Source organism: Lissotriton vulgaris, chromosome 4_1 (genome assembly GCF_964263255.1).
Source record: "Lissotriton vulgaris chromosome 4_1, aLisVul1.2, whole genome shotgun sequence".
Classification (NCBI taxonomy): Eukaryota; Metazoa; Chordata; class Amphibia; order Caudata; family Salamandridae; genus Lissotriton; species Lissotriton vulgaris.
Window position 1 is genome coordinate 44,446,576 of NC_141691.1, and position 26,918 is coordinate 44,473,493.

The 26,918-nt window shown below is 46.3% G+C and overlaps 1 protein-coding gene across 1 annotated transcript in view; it reads right to left on the reverse strand.

Annotated features, from left to right (window-relative positions):
* LOC147718325 (mitochondrial ornithine transporter 1-like) overlaps nt 1-26,918 on the reverse strand; it is a 167,654-nt gene that overhangs the window by 136,805 nt on the left and 3,931 nt on the right. Inside the window, exons 2-3 of the mRNA XM_086966698.1 lie at nt 24,925-25,033; nt 3,982-4,240 (exon numbers count right to left, since the gene is read on the reverse strand). Of these exons, the coding sequence (XP_086822824.1) occupies nt 3,982-4,240; nt 24,925-24,991 (326 nt within the window). The 5' untranslated portion in view covers nt 24,992-25,033. The remainder of the gene's footprint in view (nt 1-3,981; nt 4,241-24,924; nt 25,034-26,918) is intronic.

Consider the following 26,918-nt stretch of genomic DNA (forward strand, 5'->3'; position numbering starts at 1 on the left):
ATCTCGCCCTCTGTCTCTGGAGGCCCAGACAATCTGGCACTGGCTTCTGGCTCGGGGACTGTCGGTGGTGGCAGTACACCTTCCAGGCGAGCTAAACACAAAAGCGGACGCACTCAGCAGGCACTTCGAAGATCAGCCAGACTGGGTGCTAAACAACGAAGTAGTCGAAGAACTCTTCCGTTGCTGGGGTCATCCAGACATAGACTTATTTGCGGACGACGAAAACGCCAAATGCCATGCCTTCGCGTCCAGGTTCCACCGGCCAGGGACGCAAGGGAACGCTCTCCTGCTGGAGTGGACAGGAAGGTTCGCCTATGCGTTTCCTCCTCTGGCACTGATTCCGAAGGTGGTGGCCAAGTTCATCAGATCGAGCATGGACATGATCCTAATTGCTCCGGATTGGCCGCGACAATGGTGGTATCCAGACCTGTTACATCTGTCGCTGTGTCCACACAGACGCCTGCCGTGCAGGCCAGACCTGTTGAGCAAAATGAACGGGAGGATCCTGCATCCCAACCTCCCGTCGCTGAACCTGACTGCATGGCTCCTGAGGTCTTGCAATATGGACACTTAAATCTGCCTCCAGAATGTATGAATATTTTAAGAGAGGCAAAGAGACCTTCCACAAGGGCGTCTTATGCGTTCAAGTGGAAAAGATTTTTCATTTGGTGTAAGGACCATGGCTTTGATCCCACCAAAGGACAAGAAGAGGTAGTCCTTCCATACCTCCTTTACTTAGCTACATCAGGGTTGAAATACGCTTCTATTAGGGTTCACCTATCCGCCATAGTAGCGTACAGGAAATCACCTACACAAACATCGTTTTTTCAGGTCCCAGTGGTTAAGGATTTCCTTCAGGGATTAAAGAAGGTCTATCCCCCTGTGAGAAATCCTTCTCCTCCCTGGGAGTTGAACCTGGTTCTCTCCAGGCTGATGTCTACACCGTTTGAGCCTATACACAAGGCCTCCTTGCAGCATCTCACTTGGAAGGCGGCCTTCTTGGTGGCAATAACCTCTGCGCGCAGGGTTAGCGAGATACAAGCACTCTGCACCAAGGAACCTTACACTGTGTTTCACCACAACAGAGTGGTAATGAGGGCTCACCCATCTTTCCTTCCAAAAGTGGTATCGGATTTTCATATAAATCAAACGATTACCCTTCCTTCGTTCTTTCCTAACCCATCGACCCCAGCTGAGAGGTCGTTGCACTCGTTGGATCTTAAACGGGTGCTAAAGTTTTAACTAGAAAGAACAAAGGACACCAGAAAGACAGACCAACTCTTTGTCAATTATGGTTCAATGAGGACCGGGTTTGCAGCAGCCAAAAGATCCATCTCCAGATGGATTGTCTCATGTATCAAACTAGCATACCAGCTGGCTGGCAAACCTTTGTTACAATCACCCAAAGCTCATTCCACTAGAGGGAAAGCAGCCACAATAGCGTTTTTGCATGACATTCCTATGTCAGAAATATGCAAGGCTGCTACATGGAAATCAGTCCATACCTTTACAAGGCATTATTGCCTAGAGTCTGATTCCAGAGCGGATTCTCAAGTAGGGCAAGCCTCCTTGAGAAACCTATTTGGGTAGAATATGGCCTACTTTTGGGCCTACGAATATGAATGTTATCTGTTGATTCCTTTGCCCGCAGGGATGAGGTGAGGCTCGCTACTCTATTCTAATGCTTATGACTATTGAGGAGGATCCCCTGGAAGAGAAGGATTAGTTACTTACCTGTAATCCTAGTTCTCTTCCAGGGGTATCCTCATCAAAGTCATAAGCAACCCTCCCGCCTCCCCGGGCAAAGGACTTTGTTTATTAAATAGGAGATGTGTTTAACCTGTTATTACCATGGTTTGGTTTTCAGTCTCCGAAAAGAACAACTGACCTAACTGTAACCCCTGAGGCATGATGGGAAGCTAGGGGCAGAGGTGCCTTAAAGGCACGGCGTCAGTTTTAGTACATTCAGCTACAAGTTAGCTTTTCAGTCTTTTTAGACTGGGTATTTGCAATGCAGCCTGGGAGCTGTATATGCTTACAGTGTGTTATAAGAATTTCTACTGTTTTCTAAGCATTAAAACAGTTTCTAAACAAGCATTGGTGTTGTTTCTCATGTTTCTAATGCAAAATACACTGTATGGTGGAAATTCTTCACAGCATATTCCAGCGCTATTGTTTTATTTGGCTTCAATTGCTTATTTTTATATATTTATATATATATGTCTATATATATGTGGGGCACATATAATATATTGTTTCCGGGGTCCCGCGCATGGGCAGGAATATTCTAATGCTTATGACTTTGAGGATACCCCTGGAAGAGAACTAGGATTACAGGTAAGTAACTAATCCTTCTTATATGAATAGACAGGCCTTTAGCTTTATGAGAAACTCAAGAAGTGAGAGGGCAAGTCTAATGAGTTGAGGGAGGTCAATCCATGTCTTGGGTGAGATGTAGGAGAATGAAAGACAGCCTGTTTTGCTTTTGCGGATTAGGGAAATGTGCGCAAGTGAGTGTGGCCCCTATCCTCTGTAGGTGGCTGGTGGGTTGGTGAAAGTGTATGCAGCTGTTCAGATATTCTGGTCCTCTTATGTAGGGCTTCGTGTGTGTGCATGAGAAGCTTAAATTGGCTGTGCTTGTGAAGGGGGAAGAAGTGAAGATTCACAATATGCTGTGTGATGTGGGTGCTGCATGGAAGGTAGAGTATGAGTCTTGTCGAGGTATTTGGATGGTCTGGGGTCTGTGTAACAGTTGTCTGGAGATTCGGGCATAGAGTGTGTTGCCATAGGCCAGCTGCTGGTGTCTGGTATTCTGAGGCAACCATTTGAAGAATTTTCACACCATGCACAGGATTGGTAAGCAGGAGGTGCACACTGCATTGACTTGAGCAGTCATGTTGAGCTTGTCATTTAGGATGATCCCTAGATTTCTTGCGTGGTCCATGGGTGTGGGTGTTGGTCCTAGCTCTGACAGCTACCAGGTGGAGTTCCATGGGGCGGTCTTTTTGCCAAGGACCAGTACTTCTATCTTGTCACAGTTGAGCTTCAGGCAGTTGGTCCGCATCCAGTCTGATACCATGATCATGCAGTTGGTTCTGGCAATGGTTGTTTTGTCCGTCAGGAAGAGGATGAGTTGGCTATCATTGGCGTAGGAGAGGACAGTGAAGTCTTGCGATTGGATAATAATGGTGAGCGGTTTCATGAATATATTTAAAAGGGTGTCGCTGAGGGACGATCCCTGTGGGACTCCGCATATAAATTTTCTTGGCCTCAGATGTGAAATGTGGCAGCTTGACCGTTTGGGTTCTTCCCAGGCAGCTTCAAGGAGCCGAAAACACAACTGTTAGAGCAATCACAAGCCGTAGAAAAATATTTCACGTCTGTGGCACAATGATCTCTAATTGGCTATGTTCACTTAAAAATTGCCTGTAGAAAGCACGAGGCATGGAGTAAGGGGGACGTAATTTAGGGGTATAGACTTTTAGGTGAGAACTGCACTCACTTTGCAGAAGTGTATGTGCATTGTATTTCTTACTGGAAATTAATAAAGAACTATCAAAACTGAAATAACTTGTCCTTCCTTTAAATGTCAAAGCATCTGGGCCTATATAACTCACCTCAGGGCCGTAATTCCATAGCCTTGATCTCCAGATCAAATACAACACCCTCCCAAAAATTCAGAAGTTTAATTTCTCCATCTGTGTTGGAAACTTATTTTCTGTACAGGATCCTTTGGTCTGGAATGCTCTGCCAATGGACATCAGGCCCTGGGTCACCAATTCACAAAAAAACTGAATTCTAGTCTGTTTATCTGGGTAGGTTTTATAGAGACCTCGAAGGTAGATTGCTTTTCACTGTTGTCATCCCTCAACCGACAACCCAACATTACTGATTTAGCCCATATCCACAGATGAATCAAGTTATTTATAATTATCACAGAGCAAAGTGGGAATCCCCATCTGCCTAAAAGCAATTCCTTACCTGAGATCAGAAACGCTCTGAAGGCCAAACAGGTGTGTGACAAGCTGCTGGCTGAACCCATAGCAGGCAAAGAGGACAGCATTCTCTGCCACGTTTGCCAACAATGCTGGTGTGGTGCCTTGATAGAGACCTCGGATCCCCTCATGGTGATAGGTGCTGACCGCACAGTCCATGAATCCACGGTACATTGTAGGAAACGTCTGCATCTTCACCTTTACTGTGTCAAAGGGCTGACCACTGACCACACAAGCCACGCCACCTTTGAAAATCAAAGCCAGAAGCCGTTATTCAACTGTGCCTTGACTCATCACACCACCAAGAACTGACTAAGACATAGGAAACTGACACTTATCAAAATTATATATTTACACAACAAACCAGAGACAGGCCGCACAAGCTACATTGACAGGACAAAAAAGTAATTCCGTAATACTGCGGAAAGATGCCTTAGACTGATGCAATTAGCACATGCTTACCAGACCAAAGTCACCCTTGTCAGTCAATATCAGGACTTTTACCCACAAACTCAGGAGTTTACATGGGGTCACCACTGATGACCCTTCACACTTTCTTTTTTTGCTTTAACCCTGATCTGTGTGGGCAATTTTTCCTGCTCCAGAAGGGGATAGGACTATGGTGGCAGCTGAAAATCATACCTGTTTCAGAAGAACGTGTGGTGCAGAATTTGGAATAGGATTCAACGCGCTGGACAAATTGGAACAGCAGCTAGCCAGTGTATCAGCAGCGGACAGTGAAAATAAGAGCCACACAGACTGCTTACCTGCAACTCCTGTGCTTGTAGCTGTTACAAAACCACTGAGATTCGGGCCGCACAATACTGCTGCTGAGGGACCACGGCAGTGCCAGCCCCTTCTCTTCAGCTTAATTAAAACACTTAAGTTCAAATGACCTATATGTGTTTGATTCAAGGCTAGTTAATTATTTGGACCTCACAGGAGACACAAGGGGCCACTAGACCAGGAAAGTCCACTGAAAGCATGGAGGGTAATAGAACCAGAGTGGCCACTGGAGGTAGGCTAGCGGTGGATGCAGGAAAGGCAATGGGGTGGAGGGGGTAGGAGATGGCCAATGGATTACTAGATTAATTAAGGACAAAAGAAAATGTTGCTGGTATAATTAGAGGAGTTGTTGAGTCTCACCAGGTTAAAAATAGTTAATTGGCTTTAGGTCAGTGTTATAAAGATTTCCATCAGTAATATGCACTTCCTTTTTTGCAGGTTGACCGAAGGAGAAACAGCACATACATTCCGCAAGTTTGCAGGCAGTTTAAGAAGCTTATGAGTGTCAATGAACCAATAAGCGTTCTTCAGTTTCAGAAACAGTTGGAGACAGCCAATCATTAAAAAGGATGGCAGTAGTTCCAAGTTTGGTTGAGGCTTGAAGAGTAGTGATAATTAAATTGACAAAATCCTCCGTAGTCACCTTAGAGCATCACCTGACAAAGGCCTCACCAACGTTAGAGTGCATATTATCAGAAATAAAGTAAACAAAGGAAATCCAACATTCAAAAGTGAAGGGAAGAGAGTGATCAATAAATGTTGAAGCACTCAGTGTTTTGTAAAATACCCCTCACACACCAAAAGGCCCCTTGGTGTCATGCTTCATAATCAGGGTCTTCGCACCCCTCTATAGGGATGCGGCGTGCTGCGACCTACGGCTACGCGGGAGCACTTATGGTGTTGACTATGTGTGGTGTACAGTGTGTGTGGTATGTTTTCAAGTGAGTGTGGGGGATGTGTAGTGAAGAATTAAAAAGTACCTGGCACTAGAGTATAAAAAGAAAAATAATTTTATTCTGAACTCTGGCTGGTACTGTTAAAAGAAGTGCAGGACGAGGTCAAGGCTGTTGTATTAATGAACAGGACCTCTGGTGTGCGTTGTTGACAACAACGCACACCAGACCCCATGCATACCCCACACACTGTACACATTTATTGATCACTCTCTTCCCTTCACTTTTGAATGTTGGATTTCCTTTGTTTACTTAATTATCGTTGTGGAGCGCGAATCCAACTATCTGCTCTACCTCCCCCTTGTGTTTTTGATATTATCAGAAATAGACAGTGCTTAATTGGAGCTGGTGGTTCAGATGGGGCCAATGGCACTCATTTTTGAGGGCCAGTACTTTTTTTTCTTTGGGCACAATATAAAACATTAAGTGTAAGCTGTGCAGAAACGTATTACACAATGAACAGAGGCAGAAAAATATATCATTTATTATATTAAAACATATATAAAGAAATAAAAACTTTATACATACAGTAAAGTACACAGCATATACTTAGATGGCAAGACAATCCATCAAATGAAAACGTTAAGTACTGATTTTGTTACCATTCCCGGTCACACATCAGATATTAAAGCCATATACATGTCTGAAGTTTTCTAAAATCCAATGTGGCAAAAGATACGACTCGTTTATTCGTTGAAGAGTTTCAGTGGATACTATTATAGAAACTACCTTCTTCAGGACAATTCATACATGTATATATGTCTTGCTTTAAACATTAAGGAATTAAAACTGTCTAGATACACAATAGATCTTCCATGGTTTTACTTGAACTGAACTCAGAATATCTTCCACACATTGCACATTTAGTCCTCCATTAAATTAGCTCTCCACTGTGTATGAAAGCAAGAAAGAAAACCTGCATCAATCCAGGAATAGTAAGCTTTAATTCAGACTCTTAAAACAAACAGGATTCTCCCCTTCACGTCTGTCACTGCTCAACAAATCACTATTAGGATACATTTGATCATGCCTGGAGGGAGTGGGGGATACTCGATTCTGTAATTTACAAGTAGAACTTAAAATCGACAGACAGGCTCTCAAGTTAAAAGGCGTTTATTCTTCCACGTCCGTCAATGTCCACCAGCATGGATAGAAAACAGAAAAGGGTTTTGTTCTCTCTATCATGCTGCTGGACATTGACGAGGATGAAGAAAATGTAAGATTCAATGACATGCGGTTCCACACTGGGTCAAACAAACAGCACTCCATGGCTGAAGCAGCTAGCAATTCGCCACACAACTCAACACCACTGGAAGACAGCAGCCCCAGGGATCGCCATTTCGCCAATAACCAATACCACCAATAATAAGGAATTGTTCAGGGGCCGGCGCAACAAATTTCAGGCCCTTAAAACCTAGATCCAACAAGATGGTCAAACACTTAAACATGACCTCTTTGACGTCGGAGACAGAGATCCTTCCTTGCAAACACAAGAGACGCCTGAGAATAAGTTGAGGTGCTAAGGACTCTTTCTTAAAGGTCAAGTAGCAAACTCCAAACTTCTCCTGGAGGACTAAGAAAACCGTTCCTGGTGACATAATAAGAGGGTTAAAGCAAAGGATGAAAACATCGAAGTGTATGTTAAAAGACTGTTTCAACAGATTATACCAAACCTCAGAGCAGAAAAAAATGGTACTCGGTTGTAACTTACTGCGCAGGAAGAAAAAAATAAATCTGTGTCAGAGTTCAAGCACTAGTCATCCTGACTTTCCTACACTAACTTCAACAGAAGGAGGCTAGGTAGAAACCAGCAAAGCGAAACAGATCATGTTTGAAGGGCCCAAAGTGGCCCTATACCCAACCGCGGTCCTTGCAGAAAACAGGGTGGGTGGTGGGGCTGGGTAAGGGTGGATTTTGAGGGACAATGCAGAGGGAAAATCAAATAAATTTCCCTCTGCATTGTCCCTCGAAATACCCCCTTACCCTGCCCTACTGCGGTTACCTGCACGGATCGCGGCTGGTTCTGAGACAAGAGCACTGTGCCTGCTGAGATGTAAAACATCCATCTGTGAATTTTAAAGGTACGGAGTCTGCCAGCAATCCCAAAAATCTTGGCTATATAATCATTTAGCCTCATTAGCAAGGGAGAGTGGTTTAGGTTATGCTGTCCTGTAAATTGACAGGGCTTTTTATGGTATATGGATAATTAACCATGCTAACATTTTTAGTATGCAGTAGTTCTCAAATTGTAGCACGTATACTGCAGTTCACAGCACAATAGTTTAAATATTCTAAGCTTCCTTCGTGTCTACTGGTTATCTTATTTTGCACGAGTATGAGTGAGAGAGCGAAAGGATGTGCCCTGTTACAACGATCCCTGAGAGGGTCAAGTGTTGTGTTCTGGGGTGCCAATTCACTGGTTTCTCTGGTAAGGTTAGGAAGGCAAGTGAGGCCCTATAAATGGTTTGACTATGGCCACTGTATGCCAAGGTGGTATGGTGACTCAGTCCGTACATGCTAATGTTCTATGGTTCCAAGCATAGTTCTGTTCTAAGAGCATAATCCCTGCAACAAGACTAACTGCTCTGTACCACAGCTACCCAAAACTGAGCTGCGGTTTAACTTAATAAACCTCACTGGACCGGATACAGATTTGTGACATTGCTTTGCTAGGTCTCACAACCACCCCAACTAATAATCCACTGCAATGCAAGGGGAGGAAGTCAATTTGCGAATGTTCAAGGAGATGGTTTGATCGAACAAAGACAAAGTGTTTTATAGACTTCCTTACTTGATTTCAGATAGATGAGGTAACACTGAGAAGGGACATAATTACTCCTGATTTGGAGAGAAGCTGTAGACTTAAGAAGTATGAAAACTCTTTCTAACAGTAAAGAACTATGGTACAGCTACAGAAGGATAGCAAAGATCAGTAATGAACGGCATACTATGGTACTGTGCTTGAAGCTTTAGAGACAAATAAGGCAAGAGCAGGCTCATATGGAGATCCAGACTCGATGGATGAGGCAAGAACAGGCAGTCTCTTTATACAAAAAATGTAAATCGAGTTGAAGTTTAGGGAGAAAATGCTGTCAGAGGACGAAGAGCGCAGGGCCGGAACAGGTCTAAAGAATGGGAGACTTTTTTAATCTGGTCATCAAAACACATCGAACAAACAAATACATTGTGCTACATGATCTTACAGACTTTATATAGCAATCTAAGGAATACTAGATACTATCCGTGTATGAAGGAGACAAACAAATAGCAGCTTTGTAATCTTCCTTCCCAAACTGCACAGAAAGACTGCAAGCTAACCTCACTCGCCAGCCCCAAAAAGAGTACTGTACACAATTTTTTTTTTAAACAGGAAGTAACAGTGAGAACTTATTTCAGACACAGAAGAGCCATCACCACTGAAGAATTCTCTTAGACAGACCCTCCAGGATATCGCGATTTGCAAAAAAATCTCGAAATCAGCAGTTTTGTAAAAATACCGCGATTTTTACAAAACTGCCCGCGAAACCCGGCACTTGGGGGGCTCTCTGCGCTTTGGAGGTTTCTATGTGTGCAGGGAGGTGGCGCACTGAGGTCTTTGGGACCTATGCTAGCATGCGTCAGAGTGTTGTTGTGTTGTGTGGTGAAAGGATGGAGGAAGGTGCAGATATTACGTATTTTGAGCATTTTTCTAGCCAAACATTTTCCTTGCTCAAGATGGCGGCAAACACGACATTTTTTCAGCCACGAGTGTCTTCTCTAGGAACTTCCTAAGCAAAAGATATTTAAAGTCGGAAATGCTTTTTTATATGGTGTTCAGGCTGCCCCTGTTGTTTAGTCATTGCAGACACAGGAGTAAACGGGCAGAGCTTATCTGAATACCGAATGGTGGGGGTATTTCTCTTACAGTGTGTGTGGCGTCTTAAAAAATAGACCATGAATTTCCTCTAAAAAGACGATATTTTTGAAGACAAAAAAGTGCTGAATTAATTTTCTGTCGAGATTCAAATAACCTTGTGCGTTCATCGATTTTAGCCGGGCATCGTTTTGCAGTTAAATGGCTGTACATTTTCTGCAAGATAACTTGAGTTATGCTGCTGGCGAAGTCCTTAAAGTTAAACGTAGAACCGGGCCTCTGGGAGTACTTCCTGCTGGGCTCCGATTAATTCGCAAGCCTTTTCAAGAGTACCGCTGTGCTCGAGAGCGCTTCTGGTTTCCCTCCAGAAAGTCGTGAGGGCCCCAGAGTGTCTCTTCCCCGCCTATCCTCCTTTTAGAGCACAGGTGTTACAAATGAGCAAGCTGATACCTCAGAGATGGCAGAGAGCATGTGCGCCTGCCTCAGATGAAAAGGAATGCCCCGCCCCTCTCGCCTGCAGGCCACTTCTGGGGCCTCCAGCAGCATTATTCACATCTCGAGGATCCTTACAGCCTCTCATCCCCAAGGAAGAACCTAGCCTGCTGCTCCTTTCACAGGCCGGGCCTCGGGTGCAATAAGATGAGCTGTGCAGGGAGGGCCAGTGCTGGGTGAGATTACAGCCCTCTCTCTCTCCCCATCCCTGTTTTACTCTCTTCCCCTTCACTCTCAGCTTCTGTCTCCCATTCCCCTTCCCGCTCTTCTGACTCTACACACACACACACACTAGTAGTTCCCCCTCTTCTTCTCTACCCCCTCGGTCTTTCCTTTTCTCTCCTTCTTTCGCTCTTCTTCTCTCCAACCATTCGGCCCCACTCGCTTTCCTTCCTCTTCCCTCCTCATATTTCCCCCAACTCTGTCTCTCACTGTCTCAATACCCTTCTTTTTAATCCCTTCCCCTTCACGCTCACTCCAGTCTACCATCCTCTTTTTGTTAGGGCTCGCCCCTTTCCTATTTCGCAGGAATAGGAAAAGAGACCTAATGCAGCCAAACCATACTTAAGGCCAAGGGCTCTCCAGCGGATTTTGGGAAGTGCACGCTGTAGGAGAGTAGGGTCTGCTATCCTACGGTCACCCCAAATTTTTGCTTTTTGCTTCACTGGTTTATGACTTAATGTGGCTGTGGGCCTGCTAATCAGACCCACAGCCTGCTGTTCTCTCTCTAAATTACTACCAATGCACTCTAGGTGCATTACGAATTGGATACTGGTTCACCTTGTTGGCCCCTGTAACAGTGTACCCTAGGTACCCAGGGCATAGGTGCATCCAAGGCCTACCAGGGGCTGCAGCATGTATTGTGCCACACCTGGCCTGGCCTCCATATTTGACACAACTGGCTGAACACTCAGCTGGGGTAAGTTGGTGTAATCACCTCTTGCTTAGATATAGTATCCCTATATCTACCCTTAAACTGGACACATATGTTCCTATCAGCCACTCCTATGGAAGGCCTCACCAATCCTGGAGGCAGAGTGCTTGGAAATATGTGAGCACCACCCCAGACAGGGTTTTGTGTATTGGGTAGGACAGTGCTGAATAGATTGAGACATGCCCGAGGCACACAAGGTGTCCCCGTGCATAAGCCAGTCCAAACCGGTCCTGGGACTTTCCAGACCAAGGCCTGGCGAGGAGCTTGACAAAGGAAAGGGGGTGTAACCGCCCCCCTTCCTGGTCCCACCCAGAGGAGGGACCTAGTAGGTGATCCACCCCTCAGACTGGGAATAAGAGTGGGAGCAGTGCCATTGCACAGCAGATCATCCTGAATCAACTTTACACGAAGAAGACAACTGGACTTCGACATTCTGCTGCACAGAAGACTGAAGAGAATCTCCCTTGTGGCCTAGGAGTGGCCACCCTGTGAACACAGGTACCAACCAGCGAATCGACGTCTGCTTTGCCACCGCCTCCCGCCGGAGCCCGAGCACAGACCCTGACAAGACCCAGACTCCCAGACTTCTCACAGCCCGATCCACAGTCCCTGCAAAGAAGGGACCCGTGGAGGCACCGAGAGACGTGGGACCGGACTTCTTGGAAGACACCCGAAGAGCTGACAGCGCAGCACCAGAGGCATCCTCGACGTTGTGCTTTGGGGACCGAGAACCCCCACCACCGAGCAGCCCTTGCACCGAAGATCAGCCCCCCAGCATCTCCACGATCTGCGTGGGGCCCTTTTGCATTGTGCCACTCGACGCGCCATTCCGGCCACTAGCCACGTGGTCAGCGGCCATCTTGGCGACTACAACTACAAACTACACTGCGGGTCTGGTTGCTCCAGACTTGCCCTAGCTCCTGTGAAAAGGAGCCCCTGCTCAGACCTTGCTGGTCCGAGTAACAAGCCTTTCTCGATTCCTGCATGGCTTGCATTAGCCAAGGCCTGTTTGCTACAATCAAGTTTCCGACACCGCCAACAGCGAGAAGCCTGCGTGGGACAGCTCGTGACCGACTCCTGGACGTCCTCGACCCCCGGTGTCCACGTGGCTGCAGAGAGAAGCTACACCTCAACGCCTGTTTGCACCTGACATCGCCTGGTTCCAATCTGGTTCCACTGTAGTCACTGGCTAGTGACTTTGAACATTGTCCCCTCTGCTTTCAGGTCTTCACATCTTCAGATCCACCCTTGGATCCACCGGAACTCTTCACCTCGAGCCGCCTGCAGCATCTTCAGCTCCAAGCACAATCGACCAGCGTGGCGAAACCCGACACTACTTCGACCCTGTGGACCCGCTCCCTGTGGGTGAGGTAACTCGGCTCCGCCGGTGTTCCTACACTGGTGCACACCTCTAGGGACTGTGTCTCAAGTTTCAGCTTTCTAGGTCACTCGGAAGGTTCCGAACTAACTTTGTACTTTTTACGCACCATAGACTTTGCATTGGTGAGTGCGTGCACTTTAAACACTGCACCCGAGTCCCACGGGCCTTTCCCGACAGTCACTGCTAGTCTCGAATAGCTCCAGCAATTCCCAAGGCCCTAGGCCTGTTTCCTTTCCGATTGGTATCTCTTATACCACTTTCTTAGTATATGGTTTAGGTGGCCCCTAGGGCTCATCCATATTGTGCAACTTTTGTGTATTTTAAACTGTCTTGTGTTTAAATCTTGTGCTTCTGTGCTCATAAAGAGTCCAGGTGATACTTTTAGTTAATAAATCAATATATATTTTCAATATATATCTGTGTGGTGTCCTTTCATTTGGTATTCAAGGGGGGTTGTGTATGGTAATACAGCTGGCTTCACATGCCTTTCAGAGTTTAGCCTAAGACTGCTTTGTCCACGTTACCACTAGGATAACTGGTCGATAAGGTTGACTTACAACCAATCATCATAGGGGTTGCTTGGCATGGTACAAAGTGATCACTAGAATTAGTGAGCATTATATACCAGGCCAACTTCTCACACACGCCTCGTGCACGAGCTTGCCTGAGCCTTCTGCCTATCAGCCTGCCAGTTCTCCTCCCCTAATTATTCACTTCACTGACTCTGGCTCTTCAAAGGCTCTGCTCCCCGCCTGCACTTCATGGCCGCTTGTTGCATTCACAGCTCTCCACTTTCCTGCTTTGTCCATCTTGCTAAAAACACATACTCCCCTCTTCCTCTCTCCCTGCTGTCTCGGGCTGCACTCCCTGACCTTCCCGGCCCTCTCACCCCACCCGCACCCCTCTGCATTCCACTTGCCTCCCCACCTGTCCTCATCGCAGTGCTCTGTATAGCATAATTTCTTCATGTTCTCCCTCTGCCCACACTAATTACTGTGCAGCTGTAGATACTTTTCCATGCTGTCCACGTTCTGTGGTAATGGTGTCCCTTCAGGAAGGTGTGGCATGCGTGGGTTATTCTTCACTCGTGGCCAGGGATTATACTGTACAGATAGACGCCTTCCGGGTTAGGAGTTAATTACATGGCCCCAGAGCTCTGCAATGTCTGTCATCCTTGATTTTTTGTGTGTACACAATTGTGCACGCAGGCCTCCAGCCACAACTCTCGCATAACAAGAGTTTTAAACACTGCATCTGCTGTCAGGGGCAAAATTAGACACAAACTTTAGTGGGGGACTAACAATTTGAACGGGGCGGGCTTTCTTCAGAACCCATGGACAATTACTTGTGGGGTCCTTTCACTCTTGTGGCACACTGCATAATAAGGGACGTTCTTTCTGAGCTCATATTTAGTCAATAATGTACCACAGGCCACTAATGTTGGTGTCAGCTACATATTCTTTACAGGGGTTTAGGGTTTTTCTAAAGGAGTTGTAACAGAATGGCTGAAAACGCTTCATTTTAAACACACTGGGCCGGCGGACCAAGCAAAATTGGGAAATTCTGGTTCTTTTGTCAGGGACAATCAATGGCGCATTCCTACGGTCTAAAAGACTCTAGGGGTTGTACAGCAATATTTTTACCTCTATGTTATTGTAGGTGCTCGGAAGTTATTGCTGTAAAACAGCCACATTACTGGTATTTGTTGCTGAAATAAACAGCACCCACATGCCGGCCACCGGTATTGTATTTCAACATTTAATCCCGTCGGTATCTCAATATATACTCCATGTAGACATTTCAACGGCCAGAGTGTCAGGCTTTGGGCGAGAGGCACATAAAGCCCCTGTTAACAGTCTTTGAATTACCTCTGTGATGTTAGTTCTCCCCTGCATGTGTGATTCCATAGCCAGCATTGCAGTTGGGTTTGCTTTTTCTGGACCATGTATTGATGCCAGTTCACATAGTGCATGAAAGCACTTCAACATATGTGAGTTCAGATTGCCAGTTTTACAAAAATAAAACTTTATATAAGTACTACTTAATGCAGTTCTGTGATATGCCTAGTTTATTATCTCTTCCTCCGTATCGCTGGCTCGCTCTGCCTCTGTCTTGCTCGCCCCTTCCCCCTCCACCGAGAGTCTTGCGGTCCTTATTGTCACCTCGGCTTGCATTCACCCCTCCTTTCTCCCCTTTCGGGCGCTTTGATCTTCTCAGTGAGCTGTGTGCAAATGCTTGTGTGTGATTACATGCCGGAGACTCTGGGCCGGAGCAGGCGCCTGCTTCAAGACTCTGCTTGCCTCGCCTCTCTGTGTTAATTTGTTCGGTCACCACTTCTCAGCATCCCTCCTCGCCGTGCCACAGCGCAAAATGCAAAAGTAATCTTCAGGACTTTTGATGTCTTCAAATGACTCAATCTGAGCTATAAAACATGGTACTTCTCTTTTCCGTAACACCTAGAACTGCCAGAATTAAACGAAGGCACTAAAGTATAAGAAGCTATCTGTGCGTTTGGCATAGCGTCACTTACATGCCGGCATACTGGTCTCCTGATTTGTTAATAGATAAGAAGTACAATCACAATTATTTTTACTAGCCGGGGAAATAAAACAAAAGTGAAATTGAAACTTCTACTAAAGCTTTCCAGTTTTTGGGTGCTTCATAAACTGCAGGGCAGGGAGGGATGCGCTCTGCTGGCAAGGTTGCTCACAATTGAACCCCAATAGCTGGGTTTTAACCGTGGCTTTGGCATTTGATCAAATATTGTGAACTTCTTTACAAATGTTACAGTCCACATTCACGAGTCACCAACCTGTCTGGCTGGCTGGTAATGTGCCACGCAAACGCCTCTGCGTGAAGCAGTCACGACTGCGGGCCACAGCTGGCCTGGGACACACCCATAACCCAGCTGCCCAGAGCCCTTACTAGATTCTGTGAGCGTGGGCCCTGGTCGCAGCAAGTACTGAGCTGCACCCACGCCGAGCTTGCACTCGACTATGAGCCTGCTCTTTCCAGGTTGTGGCCAGGGCCTGCATGCAGGAATACTGGAGGTGCAGCGCATTGTAATTAGCCATATTCACATTCCAGAACAAGGCCCTTGGTACTTGTGCTTTTGATTCCTGCATGGGAATCAAAGTTGCCCCAACTGCTTGCACATCTGCTGCATTTTTTTCCTTGCATGCTATAAACAGGGCTCCCGGTTTTATTGCATTTTTTAAAAATAATTTCCCAATGTATTTACCCATATTTATTTCTGGCCATCTTACTGGTATTTATCCATATTTATTATGTGTTTTGTGAATTAATGAAGGTGTAAAATGTTATATTTCGGCATTTAACTGATAAACATGCACACTTACTTAGGTGCCTGTTGTGTTTTACCAAAATAAGCAGCCAAATATAACATTACAACACAGAACAATAAACCCACAGGTACATTTTTTTACCACCAGCCGTCAGTGCACGCTTTCAACAGGCACACACACAACACCAGCCGTCAATGCACACTTCTACCAGGCACACACCCCACCAGCCTTCAGTGCACACTTCCAGACACACACACCACCAGCCATCAGTGCACGCTTTCAACAGGCACACACACACACACCTCCAGCCATCAGTGCACGCTTTCACCAGGCATACACACCACCGGCCGTCACTGCACACTTTCACCAGGCACTGACACCATCAGTCGTCAGTGCACGCTTTCACCGGGCACAAACACCACCAGCCATCAGTGCACGCTTTCACCGGGCACAAACACCGCCAGCCGTCAGTGCACGCTTCCATTAGGCACACACCACCAGACGTCAGCACCACCACATTATCACTCAGCACCACCACAGCACCACTCAGCACCACCACAGCATCACTCAGCACCACCACAGCATCACTCAGCACCACCACAGCATCACTCAGCACCACCACAGCATCACTCAGCACCACCACAGCATCACTCAGCACCACCACAGCATCACTCAGCACCACCACAGCATCACTCAGCAGCACCACATCACTCAGCAGCACCACTCAGCACCGCCACAGCATCACTCAGCGTCACCCCAACATCACTCTGCGCCACCCCAGCATCACTCAGCGCCACTCAGCACCACCACAGCATCACTCGGCACCACTCGAGCATCACTCAGCACCACCACAGCACCACTTAGCATCACCACATCATCACTACCCCAGCATCACTCAGCACCACCGCATTATCACTCAACACCACCGCATTATCACTCAACACCACCGCATTATCACTCAACACCACCGCATTATCACTCAGCACCACCGCATTATCACTCAGCACCACCGCATTATCACTCAGCACCACCACAGCACCACTCAGCACCACCACAGCACCACTCAGCACCACCACAGCACCACTCAGCACCACCACAGCACCACTCAGCACCACCACAGCACCACTCCGCACCACCACAGCACCACTAAGCACCACCACAGCACCACTCAGCACCACCACAGCACCACTCAGCACCACCACAGCACCACTCAGCACCACCACAGCACCACTCAGCACCACCACAGCATCACTCAGCACCACCACAGCATCACTCAGCACCACCACAGCATCACTCAGCACCACCACAGCATCACTCAGCACCACCACAGCATCACTCAGCACCACCACAGCAATACTCAGCACCACCACAGCAATACTCAGCACCACCACAGCATCACTCAGCATCACTCAGCACCACCACAGCATCACTCCACGCCATCACAGCATCAATCTGTGCAACCTCTCAACAACAACTGGTTCAAATATGTTCTCTCAATGTTTCAAGCTTTATTACAAAATGTCACAAAAAGATGTTAATATTTCACTTCTGTTCTTGGATTTTCATCACAATAAAATACACTGAACATAATCTTCACAAAAGTTATTTACAAAAGTTTAAGCTATTGCCATTATAAATTACAATCACTTTTATTTAAGTATTAATTATTTTAAAAAATTAAAAGCCATTGTTATTTGTAATATCAATACATCTAAGTCACGTAAATACAAAACATGTTGCATTACAAATGCTATAGGTGTCACATTTGCGAAATTTATAACTATTGGCATTGTAAATGACAAAGCTATTAATTTAGCTATTTTCAAAATCAACACATAAATAAAAAAATTGTCATTTACAAGACCAATAGCTCAAACTTTTCTAATGCGAGACCTATTGCATTGCAAATGCTTGTCTCTTGCTCCGCCACCAAGTTTTCTTGATTTCCCCATTTGCTCTCCCTCTTCTACATTCTCTGCCTATTTCCCAATATCTTTTGCCATCTCTTATTTTTCACTGTCTTACCCATTCTTTTTCTTTTCCTGCTGTTCACAGTTTGACTTCCCTTCTCTTATTTTTCACCCATTCCCCTCTCTTTTAACTTCCATTCGGCCTCCCTTTGTCTTCTGCACTTTCTTTTTCCCGGGCCCGTTCTCTTTTCTCCTCTTTTCCTGCTCTCCCTTTCCCCTGCTCTCCACTTCCCCGTCTCAGTTTTCCCTGCTCTCCCTTTCCCTCTTTCAGCTACATATTCTTTACAGGGGTTTAGGGTTTTTCTAAAGGAGTTGTAACAGAATGGCTGAAAACGCTTCATTTTAAACACACTGGGCCGGCGGACCAAGCAAAATTGGGAAATTCTGGTTCTTTTGTCAGGGACAATCAATGGCGCATTCCTACGGTCTAAAAGACTCTAGGGGTTGTACAGCAATATTTTTACCTCTATGTTATTGTAGGTGCTCGGAAGTTATTGCTGTAAAACAGCCACATTACTGGTATTTGTTGCTGAAATAAACAGCACCCACATGCCGGCCACCGGTATTGTATTTCAACATTTAATCCCGTCGGTATCTCAATATATACTCCATGTAGACATTTCAACGGCCAGAGTGTCAGGCTTTGGGCGAGAGGCACATAAAGCCCCTGTTAACAGTCTTTGAATTACCTCTGTGATGTTAGTTCTCCCCTGCATGTGTGATTCCATAGCCAGCATTGCAGTTGGGTTTGCTTTTTCTGGACCATGTATTGATGCCAGTTCACATAGTGCATGAAAGCACTTCAACATATGTGAGTTCAGATTGCCAGTTTTACAAAAATAAAACTTTATATAAGTACTACTTAATGCAGTTCTGTGATATGCCTAGTTTATTATCTCTTCCTCCGTATCGCTGGCTCGCTCTGCCTCTGTCTTGCTCGCCCCTTCCCCCTCCACCGAGAGTCTTGCGGTCCTTATTGTCACCTCGGCTTGCATTCACCCCTCCTTTCTCCCCTTTCGGGCGCTTTGATCTTCTCAGTGAGCTGTGCGCAAATGCTTGTGTGTGATTACATGCCGGAGACTCTGGGCCGGAGCAGGCGCCTGCTTCAAGACTCCGCTTGCCTCGCCTCTCTGTGTTAATTTGTTCGGTCACCACTTCTCAGCATCCCTCCTCGCCGTGCCACAGAGCAAAATGCAAAAGTAATCTTCAGGACTTTTGATGTCTTCAAATGACTCAATCTGAGCTATAAAACATGGTACTTCTCTTTTCCGTAACACCTAGAACTGCCAGAATTAAACGAAGGCACTAAAGTATAAGAAGCTATCTGTGCGTTTGGCATAGCGTCACTTACATGCCGGCATACTGGTCTCCTGATTTGTTAATAGATAAGAAGTACAATCACAATTATTTTTACTAGCCGGGGAAATAAAACAAAAGTGAAATTGAAACTTCTACTAAAGCTTTCCAGTTTTTGGGTGCTTCATAAACTGCAGGGCAGGGAGGGATGCGCTCTGCTGGCAAGGTTGCTCACAATTGAACCCCAATAGCTGGGTTTTAACCGTGGCTTTGGCATTTGATCAAATATTGTGAACTTCTTTACAAATGTTACAGTCCACATTCACGAGTCACCAACCTGTCTGGCTGGCTGGTAATGTGCCACGCAAACGCCTCTGCGTGAAGCAGTCACGACTGCGGGCCACAGCTGGCCTGGGACACACCCATAACCCAGCTGCCCAGAGCCCTTACTAGATTCTGTGAGCGTGGGCCCTGGTCGCAGCAAGTACTGAGCTGCACCCACGCCGAGCTTGCACTCGACTATGAGCCTGCTCTTTCCAGGTTGTGGCCAGGGCCTGCATGCAGGAATACTGGAGGTGCAGCGCATTGTAATTAGCCATATTCACATTCCAGAACAAGGCCCTTGGTACTTGTGCTTTTGATTCCTGCATGGGAATCAAAGTTGCCCCAACTGCTTGCACATCTGCTGCATTTTTTTCCTTGCATGCTATAAACAGGGCTCCCGGTTTTATTGCATTTTTTAAAAATAATTTCCCAATGTATTTACCCATATTTATTTCTGGCCATCTTACTGGTATTTATCCATATTTATTATGTGTTTTGTGAATTAATGAAGGTGTAAAATGTTATATTTCGGCATTTAACTGATAAACATGCACACTTACTTAGGTGCCTGTTGTGTTTTACCAAAATAAGCAGCCAAATATAACATTACAACACAGAACAATAAACCCACAGGTACATTTTTTTACCACCAGCCGTCAGTGCACGCTTTCAACAGGCACACACACAACACCAGCCGTCAATGCACACTTCTACCAGGCACACACCCCAACAGACTTCAGTGCACACTTCCAGACACACACACCACCAGCCATCAGTGCACGCTTTCAACAGGCACACACACACACACCTCCAGCCATCAGTGCACGCTTTCACCAGGCATACACACCACCGGCCGTCACTGCACACTTTCACCAGGCACTGACACCATCAGTCGTCAGTGCACGCTTTCACCGGGCACAAACACCACCAGCCATCAGTGCACGCTTTCACCGGGCACAAACACCGCCAGCCGTCAGTGCACGCTTCCATTAGGCACACACCACCAGACGTCAGCACCACCACATTATCACTCAGCACCACCACAGCACCACTCAGCACCACCACAGCATCACTCAGCACCACCACAGCATCACTCAGCACCACCACAGCATCACTCAGCACCACCACAGCATCACTCAGCACCACCACAGCATCACTCAGCACCACCACAGCATCACTCAGCACCACCACAGCATCACTCAGCACCACCACAGCATCACTCAGCACCACCACAGCATCACTCAGCAGCACCACATCACTCAGCAGCACCACTCAGCACCGCCACAGCATCACTCAGCGTCACCCCAACATCACTCCGCGCCACCCCAACATCACTCCGCGCCACCCCAGCATCACTCAGCGCCACTCAGCACCACCACAGCATCACTCGGCACCACTCGAGCATCACTCAGCACCACCACAGCACCACTTAGCATCACCACATCATCACTACCCCAGCATCACTCAGCACCACCGCATTATCACTCAACACCACCGCATTATCACTCAACACCACCGCATTATCACTCAACACCACCGCATTATCACTCAACACCACCGCATTATCACTCAGCACCACCGCATTATCACTCAGCACCACCGCATTATCACTCAGCACCACCGCATTATCACTCAGCACCACCGCATTATCACTCAGCACCACCGCATTATCACTCAGCACCACCGCATTATCACTCAGCACCACCACAGCACCACTCAGCACCACCACAGCACCACTCAGCACCACCACAGCACCACTCAGCACCACCACAGCACCACTCAGCACCACCACAGCACCACTCAGCACCACCACAGCACCACTCAGCACCACCACAGCATCACTCAGCACCACCACAGCATCACTCAGCACCACCACAGCATCACTCAGCACCACCAAAGCATCACTCAGCACCACCAAAGCATCACTCAGCACCACCACAGCATCACTCAGCACCACCACAGCATCACTCAGCACCACCACAGCATCACTCAGCACCACCACAGCATCACTCAGCACCACCACAGCATCACTCAGCACCACCACAGCATCACTCAGCACCACCACAGCAATACTCAGCATCACTCAGCACCACCACAGCATCACTCCACGCCATCACAGCATCACTCCACGCCATCACAGCATCAATCTGTGCAACCTCTCAACAACAACTGGTTCAAATATGTTCTCTCAATGTTTCAAGCTTTATTACAAAATGTCACAAAAAGATGTTAATATTTCACTTCTGTTCTTGGATTTTCATCACAATAAAATACACTGAACATAATCTTCACAAAAGTTATTTACAAAAGTTTAAGCTATTGCCATTATAAATTACAATCACTTTTATTTAAGTATTAATTATTTTAAAAAATTAAAAGCCATTGTTATTTGTAATATCAATACATCTAAGTCACGTAAATACAAAACATGTTGCATTACAAATGCTATAGGTGTCACATTTGCGAAATTTATAACTATTGGCATTGTAAATGACAAAGCTATTAATTTAGCTATTTTCAAAATCAACACATAAATAAAAAAATTGTCATTTACAAGACCAATAGCTCAAACTTTTCTAATGCGAGACGTATAGCATTGCAAATGCTTGTCTCTTGCTCCGCCACCAAGTTTTCTTGCTTTCCCCATTTGCTCTCCCTCTTCTACATTCTCTGCCTATTTCCCAATATCTTTTGCCATCTCTTATTTTTCACTGTCTTACCCATTCTTTTTCTTTTCCTGCTGTTCACAGTTTGACTTCCCTTCTCTTATTTTTCACCCATTCCCCTCTCTTTTAACTTCCATTCGGCCTCCCTTTGTCTTCTGCACTTTCTTTTTCCCGGGCCCGTTCTCTTTTCTCCTCTTTTCCTGCTCTCCCTTTCCCCTGCTCTCCACTTCCCCGTCTCAGTTTTCCCTGCTCTCCCTTTCCCTCTTTCTTGTGTCCTCCTTCTGAAGCTTCCTAACTCATCAGCACCTCTGCTTATTTCAACATCACCCACTTTTGTAGTGTGAACCTCTTCTAGATTCACGTGGTATTCCGCCATCTTATGGTTGGGCACCGATATATGTATGGTATGTCAGTATGGGTCAGTATGACTCGCTGTTGGTGTTCGAAGAACGCTGAAATCATGACTTTAGGACTTCCTTCAAACACTTTATGCATTGCGATCAGAAGTGCCAGTGCTACATCTCAGTCAAACCCTCCAGGATTTCGCGATTTGCCGTGAAATCGGCACCTTGAAGCCAAACAAAGTGTCTACATTGTAAATGAACCAAATATGCATAGCTTCATGGTGTAAAATAACTCAAAAAACTAAGATATCTGTGTTTGTTGTAGGAAAAATGGCCAAATAAAATGCCGCAAAATTGCCACAAAATTTCCATATTTGTGCCGCTAAATTTCCATTTTTGTGCCGCTAAATTTGCTAATCCATGCCGCTATATCCTGGGGGGAGGGGGAGAGGGGGGGGTCACATACTTGGTGAAACAGTAAAGAACAAGTCTGCAAGGTCGTACCACATCACCTCGTAGCAATATGGGCAGCAGCACTGAAAGTGTTCCTCACACATAGAAGATGCACCAAGAGTTTTTGCATCCTCACACACAGCAGACAGCAGCAAAAGCAACCCTCACCCCCACAGATGACATCACAGGCTGCAGCACTGCAAGCTTCCTTCACATGCAGAGTTAGTTCTCTACATTGACAGACATCAAGCAAGCTTTCTTCACGCATTATGAAGAAGTCTGAACAAATAGAGGCGAACAGCTATGCATCCCTCCCGCTTGCAGGCCGAAGGAGGGCTGAATGGGTTGGTCTTTCCTTGTAGGACTATGCAGCAGAAAAAAGTAACTTATTCACAAAGGTGCTCTCGGAATTGAATTATGATCAGGAAGCTCTTCTAGCGGAAGACACCGTTTGCCATTTTATTAATGTTTAAATTTGCTGACGCATGAAATACATGGTAAATAGCAAAAAACATTAGAAATGTGCCACACGCTAGCTTGTGTTTCAAATATTTTTACATCTAATATTCAGAATACATGTTCCAGAAATCAAACAAGTAAAATGTAAGTTATTAGAGAGTTTTTTAGCCCCCTCCCTTTACTCATGAGTGGGAGTGTTTGACTCCAAATTAGCATTTTATGGGTGTCACATAGGAATAAAAAACATAAGTACAACATGTCTCTACAAAATATCTATAATGGACACTCACACCACCCAGTCTACCCCTCAAAAAAATTATAAATGAAAAGACAGTGTACTGAAAGTAATGAGTTTCAAACAAAATTCTAGGTTATCAGGGCAGAAATGATATAATAAGATGGATCACTCGAAGTTTTTTAAGGGGGGGGGCCTCTAGAAGGTGGAGCCCCTGAGCTAGAGCACACTTTGTCCATGCCTTAAAACGTCTCTATAAAGTGGATGTATTACTTGAACAACCATTATTTTGGTACCATTGCCTACCATTATCTCGCCCCCTAGCTCTAACCCCTAGATTGTAAGCTACTGTAACCAATGTTAAGCACTTCCCTGAACTTTTATTACGCTAAATAGTACATGAAAACTTGAATGTTACATTTATTATATTTTTCATCTTGAATACAAATTAAACAGGAAACCAAATCCCTGAAACTAACCTTTACAAGTATTAAATACTTAGTTATACCAATATCGGTTACTAAACCAGAAAAGATGAAACCTAATCACTACCTTGTCAAATATTGAATTATATTAACTTGGTTAATTTAAGGTACAAAACCAGTGGACTGTCATGCCTATCGGCTAGAGCGGTCGGCCTCGAAGCTGGGGAACCGGGGTCAAGTCTCGCCTGGATGCTCAGCAGTCTGTGATTCTGGGCAAATCAATTAATGCCCCTATGCCTAACATAAAATGAATGTGTCCGTCTGTAAAGCAACTGGTGCTCATGTAAAGCGCTCCAATGCAACAGAAAACATACAATAGAGAATCCTGACCTGATAAAAGAGAGAATCTTAGCTGTGACAAACTGGGTGCTTGTTGCAGTACTGCCCTCCTCCCCCTACTTTTTGCCCAGCTTTTGTAGCAACTTTTACTGAGGTGTACTGGGTACCTGCTAACCAGGTTCCCAGTACCAGTGTTATTTCCGGAAAAACACTTCAGCTACCCCTATAAGACCCAAGTACATTATACCCCTGGTACCTATGGCATGAGTACTGAAGAGGGTCCTCTGGAGGTGCAGCACTGGTTGTACCACTCCAGGGCCCCCTCACCAAGGCTATGAAACCAAAAGTACTTCAGTCATACTCTAAAGTCCAGAGCGCCACATGACCCTTTCCATCTAGTTATGTGCAAGACTACCTCGAGTATTTCTAGTACTATCAGAGACCAGGAAAGATTTTGCTATACTTGCATTACTGAAACTAAACAAAAGAGATTTGAAGTCCCTCACCCCTTCCAGGGATTGGTGCACATCTAGCAAACCACAAAACCATGTCCAGAAACATTAACCCTGAAGGGTTGAATGTCAATTCACAGTCCAGCACCGATTGACTATAAAAGGACAGATGCAGAAAATGTTTTTTCACTCCTTACTAGAGCTACATCAAGCAACAACAAAACCCCTGAAGCCAATTCTTTCGATGGCATTTCATACATACCCATGGCTCCGGCTGCAAGATTTATCAGCGTTTGCACCAATGGGTGTAGAGGTCTTTCAGAGGTCATCGCAGGTGGCTGGCATGAAGAGAACCTAATTGGTAAATCCAGCTGAAAGAAAGGAGGAAAACAGTTAAATCAGTCAAATTAAGCAAAACAGTTTTCAGGGGATTAACGCTCTGATGTGGATTAACATCAGACAGCAATAAGCTAAAGAACGAAACTCACAGATTTGGACGGCACGCGGCAGGACACACACGGGGTCTGGTGGTGGGGGCCCGAGACGGTGGAGGAGCCAAGGGGCCGAAGGCAGGCGGCGGAGTCATAGCGGAGAGACGCAAGCAGCGCTCAGAGGACAAGGGACGAAGGCGATAGGCCCGGACACGGGGGAAAAAGAGGTTGCAACTCCCAGACCAGAAGAGGGAGCGCGGGTGAGGAGCACAGTAGACAAGCCCCTGGGTCGGCGGCGTCCAACCCTTCAATAACCGCACAGGTATCTCCGATAGGCCCTTCCTCGCGGCCTGGTGACCGGCTTGAGCGCAGAACCACAGACGTGGCCACGGAGGTGGGACACAGCAGGTATTGTCGCAATGGCAAATGCTAACCGCAGGGGAGGCCGCTCCATCACTGATCTCTTGGTGAAACAGCCGTCTAAAGGAGACAAAATCACAAGCAGCATCGCCGTCGTCCACGCCCGCCACCAACATAGGTGCTGCCCAGGAGGAGGCACTGTCACGAGGTCCTTTCTTGAATCCTTGTTCGGCACACTGCGAGAAGACTTCCAAACCCTCAAACAGGAGCTGGTGAGCGAACAGAGGGAGCTGCGCAGGGACTTGGATGGACTAGGGGAGAGAGTGGCTACGATGGAGGATTCCAACCACGTCTAAAGTGGCAGTCCGGAGAAACCTCACTTCCTTTCCTTCCCCGCTAACGCCGATATTCGACAACCCGGAGTTTACCCCGAGCCTGGATACACAGGCATTCGCGACTTGGAGAGCTACGCCTTGCCGGGAGATAGGCCACATGTTTGACCTTCAGGGCATCCTCCCTTTCCAGAAGGTGAAGGAGGCCTATGGCATACCAGAAGCAGATCGCATGCCCTATCTGCAGGTCCGGCATTGGGTCCTACAGCCGCCGGTCAAACCGGGAGCGCAGCGCTTTCTTACACCCTATGAAAAATGGCTACTGACACGCACGTCGGAGAAGAAACTGCTCTCGGACATATACCAACACCTGCTTCTCACTAACATATACACCTATAGCGCGGGGCAGGCTAGATGGGACAAAGACCTAGGAAGGCAGCTCACACGCAAAGAGTGGGAGGGGATTATTATTATTATTATTATTTTTTGCACTTATAATGCGCGCAGATACCCACAAAGGGTTTCCCGGCGCAAAGATTGGAAGGCTGAAAACACAGAAAGCGCAGAAAACAACCCGTTCAAAGACCGCGATTATTTGTCAAAGAGCCAGGTTTTTACGCCTTTCTTAAAGCTGGCGAGTTTTTCCTCCTTACGCAGGGCTAAGGGAAGGGAGTTCCAAAGGACTGGTCCCAGATGGGAAAAAGACTTTCCCCCCATACGGGCCAGTTTAAATCTAGGAACCACAAAGTATGCTCCGTTTAAAGAGCGGAGGTTGCGTTCAGGAACGTAGGGCCTAACTAGTCTTTGCAGGTACTTTGGTGCGGTCCCTGCCTTGATTTTAAACATATAGGTCAATGCTATGAACCGAACCCGGTTCTCAACTCTAAGCCAGTGCAGGTCCTTTAGATGTTTCGAGATCCTAGCTGTTCTAGGGATCTTACATAGCAGCCTGGCTGCGGAGTTCTGGACCAGTTGGAGTCGCTTAATCACAGCTGAATTGGAACCCAGATATAAGATGTTACCGTAGTCAAGCCTAGATGTAATCAGTGCATTGACTACGGTCTTCTGGGTATCCACAGGCAGCATCCAGATGATCTTCCGCAGCCATTTAAGGATAGTGAAGCATGTACCAG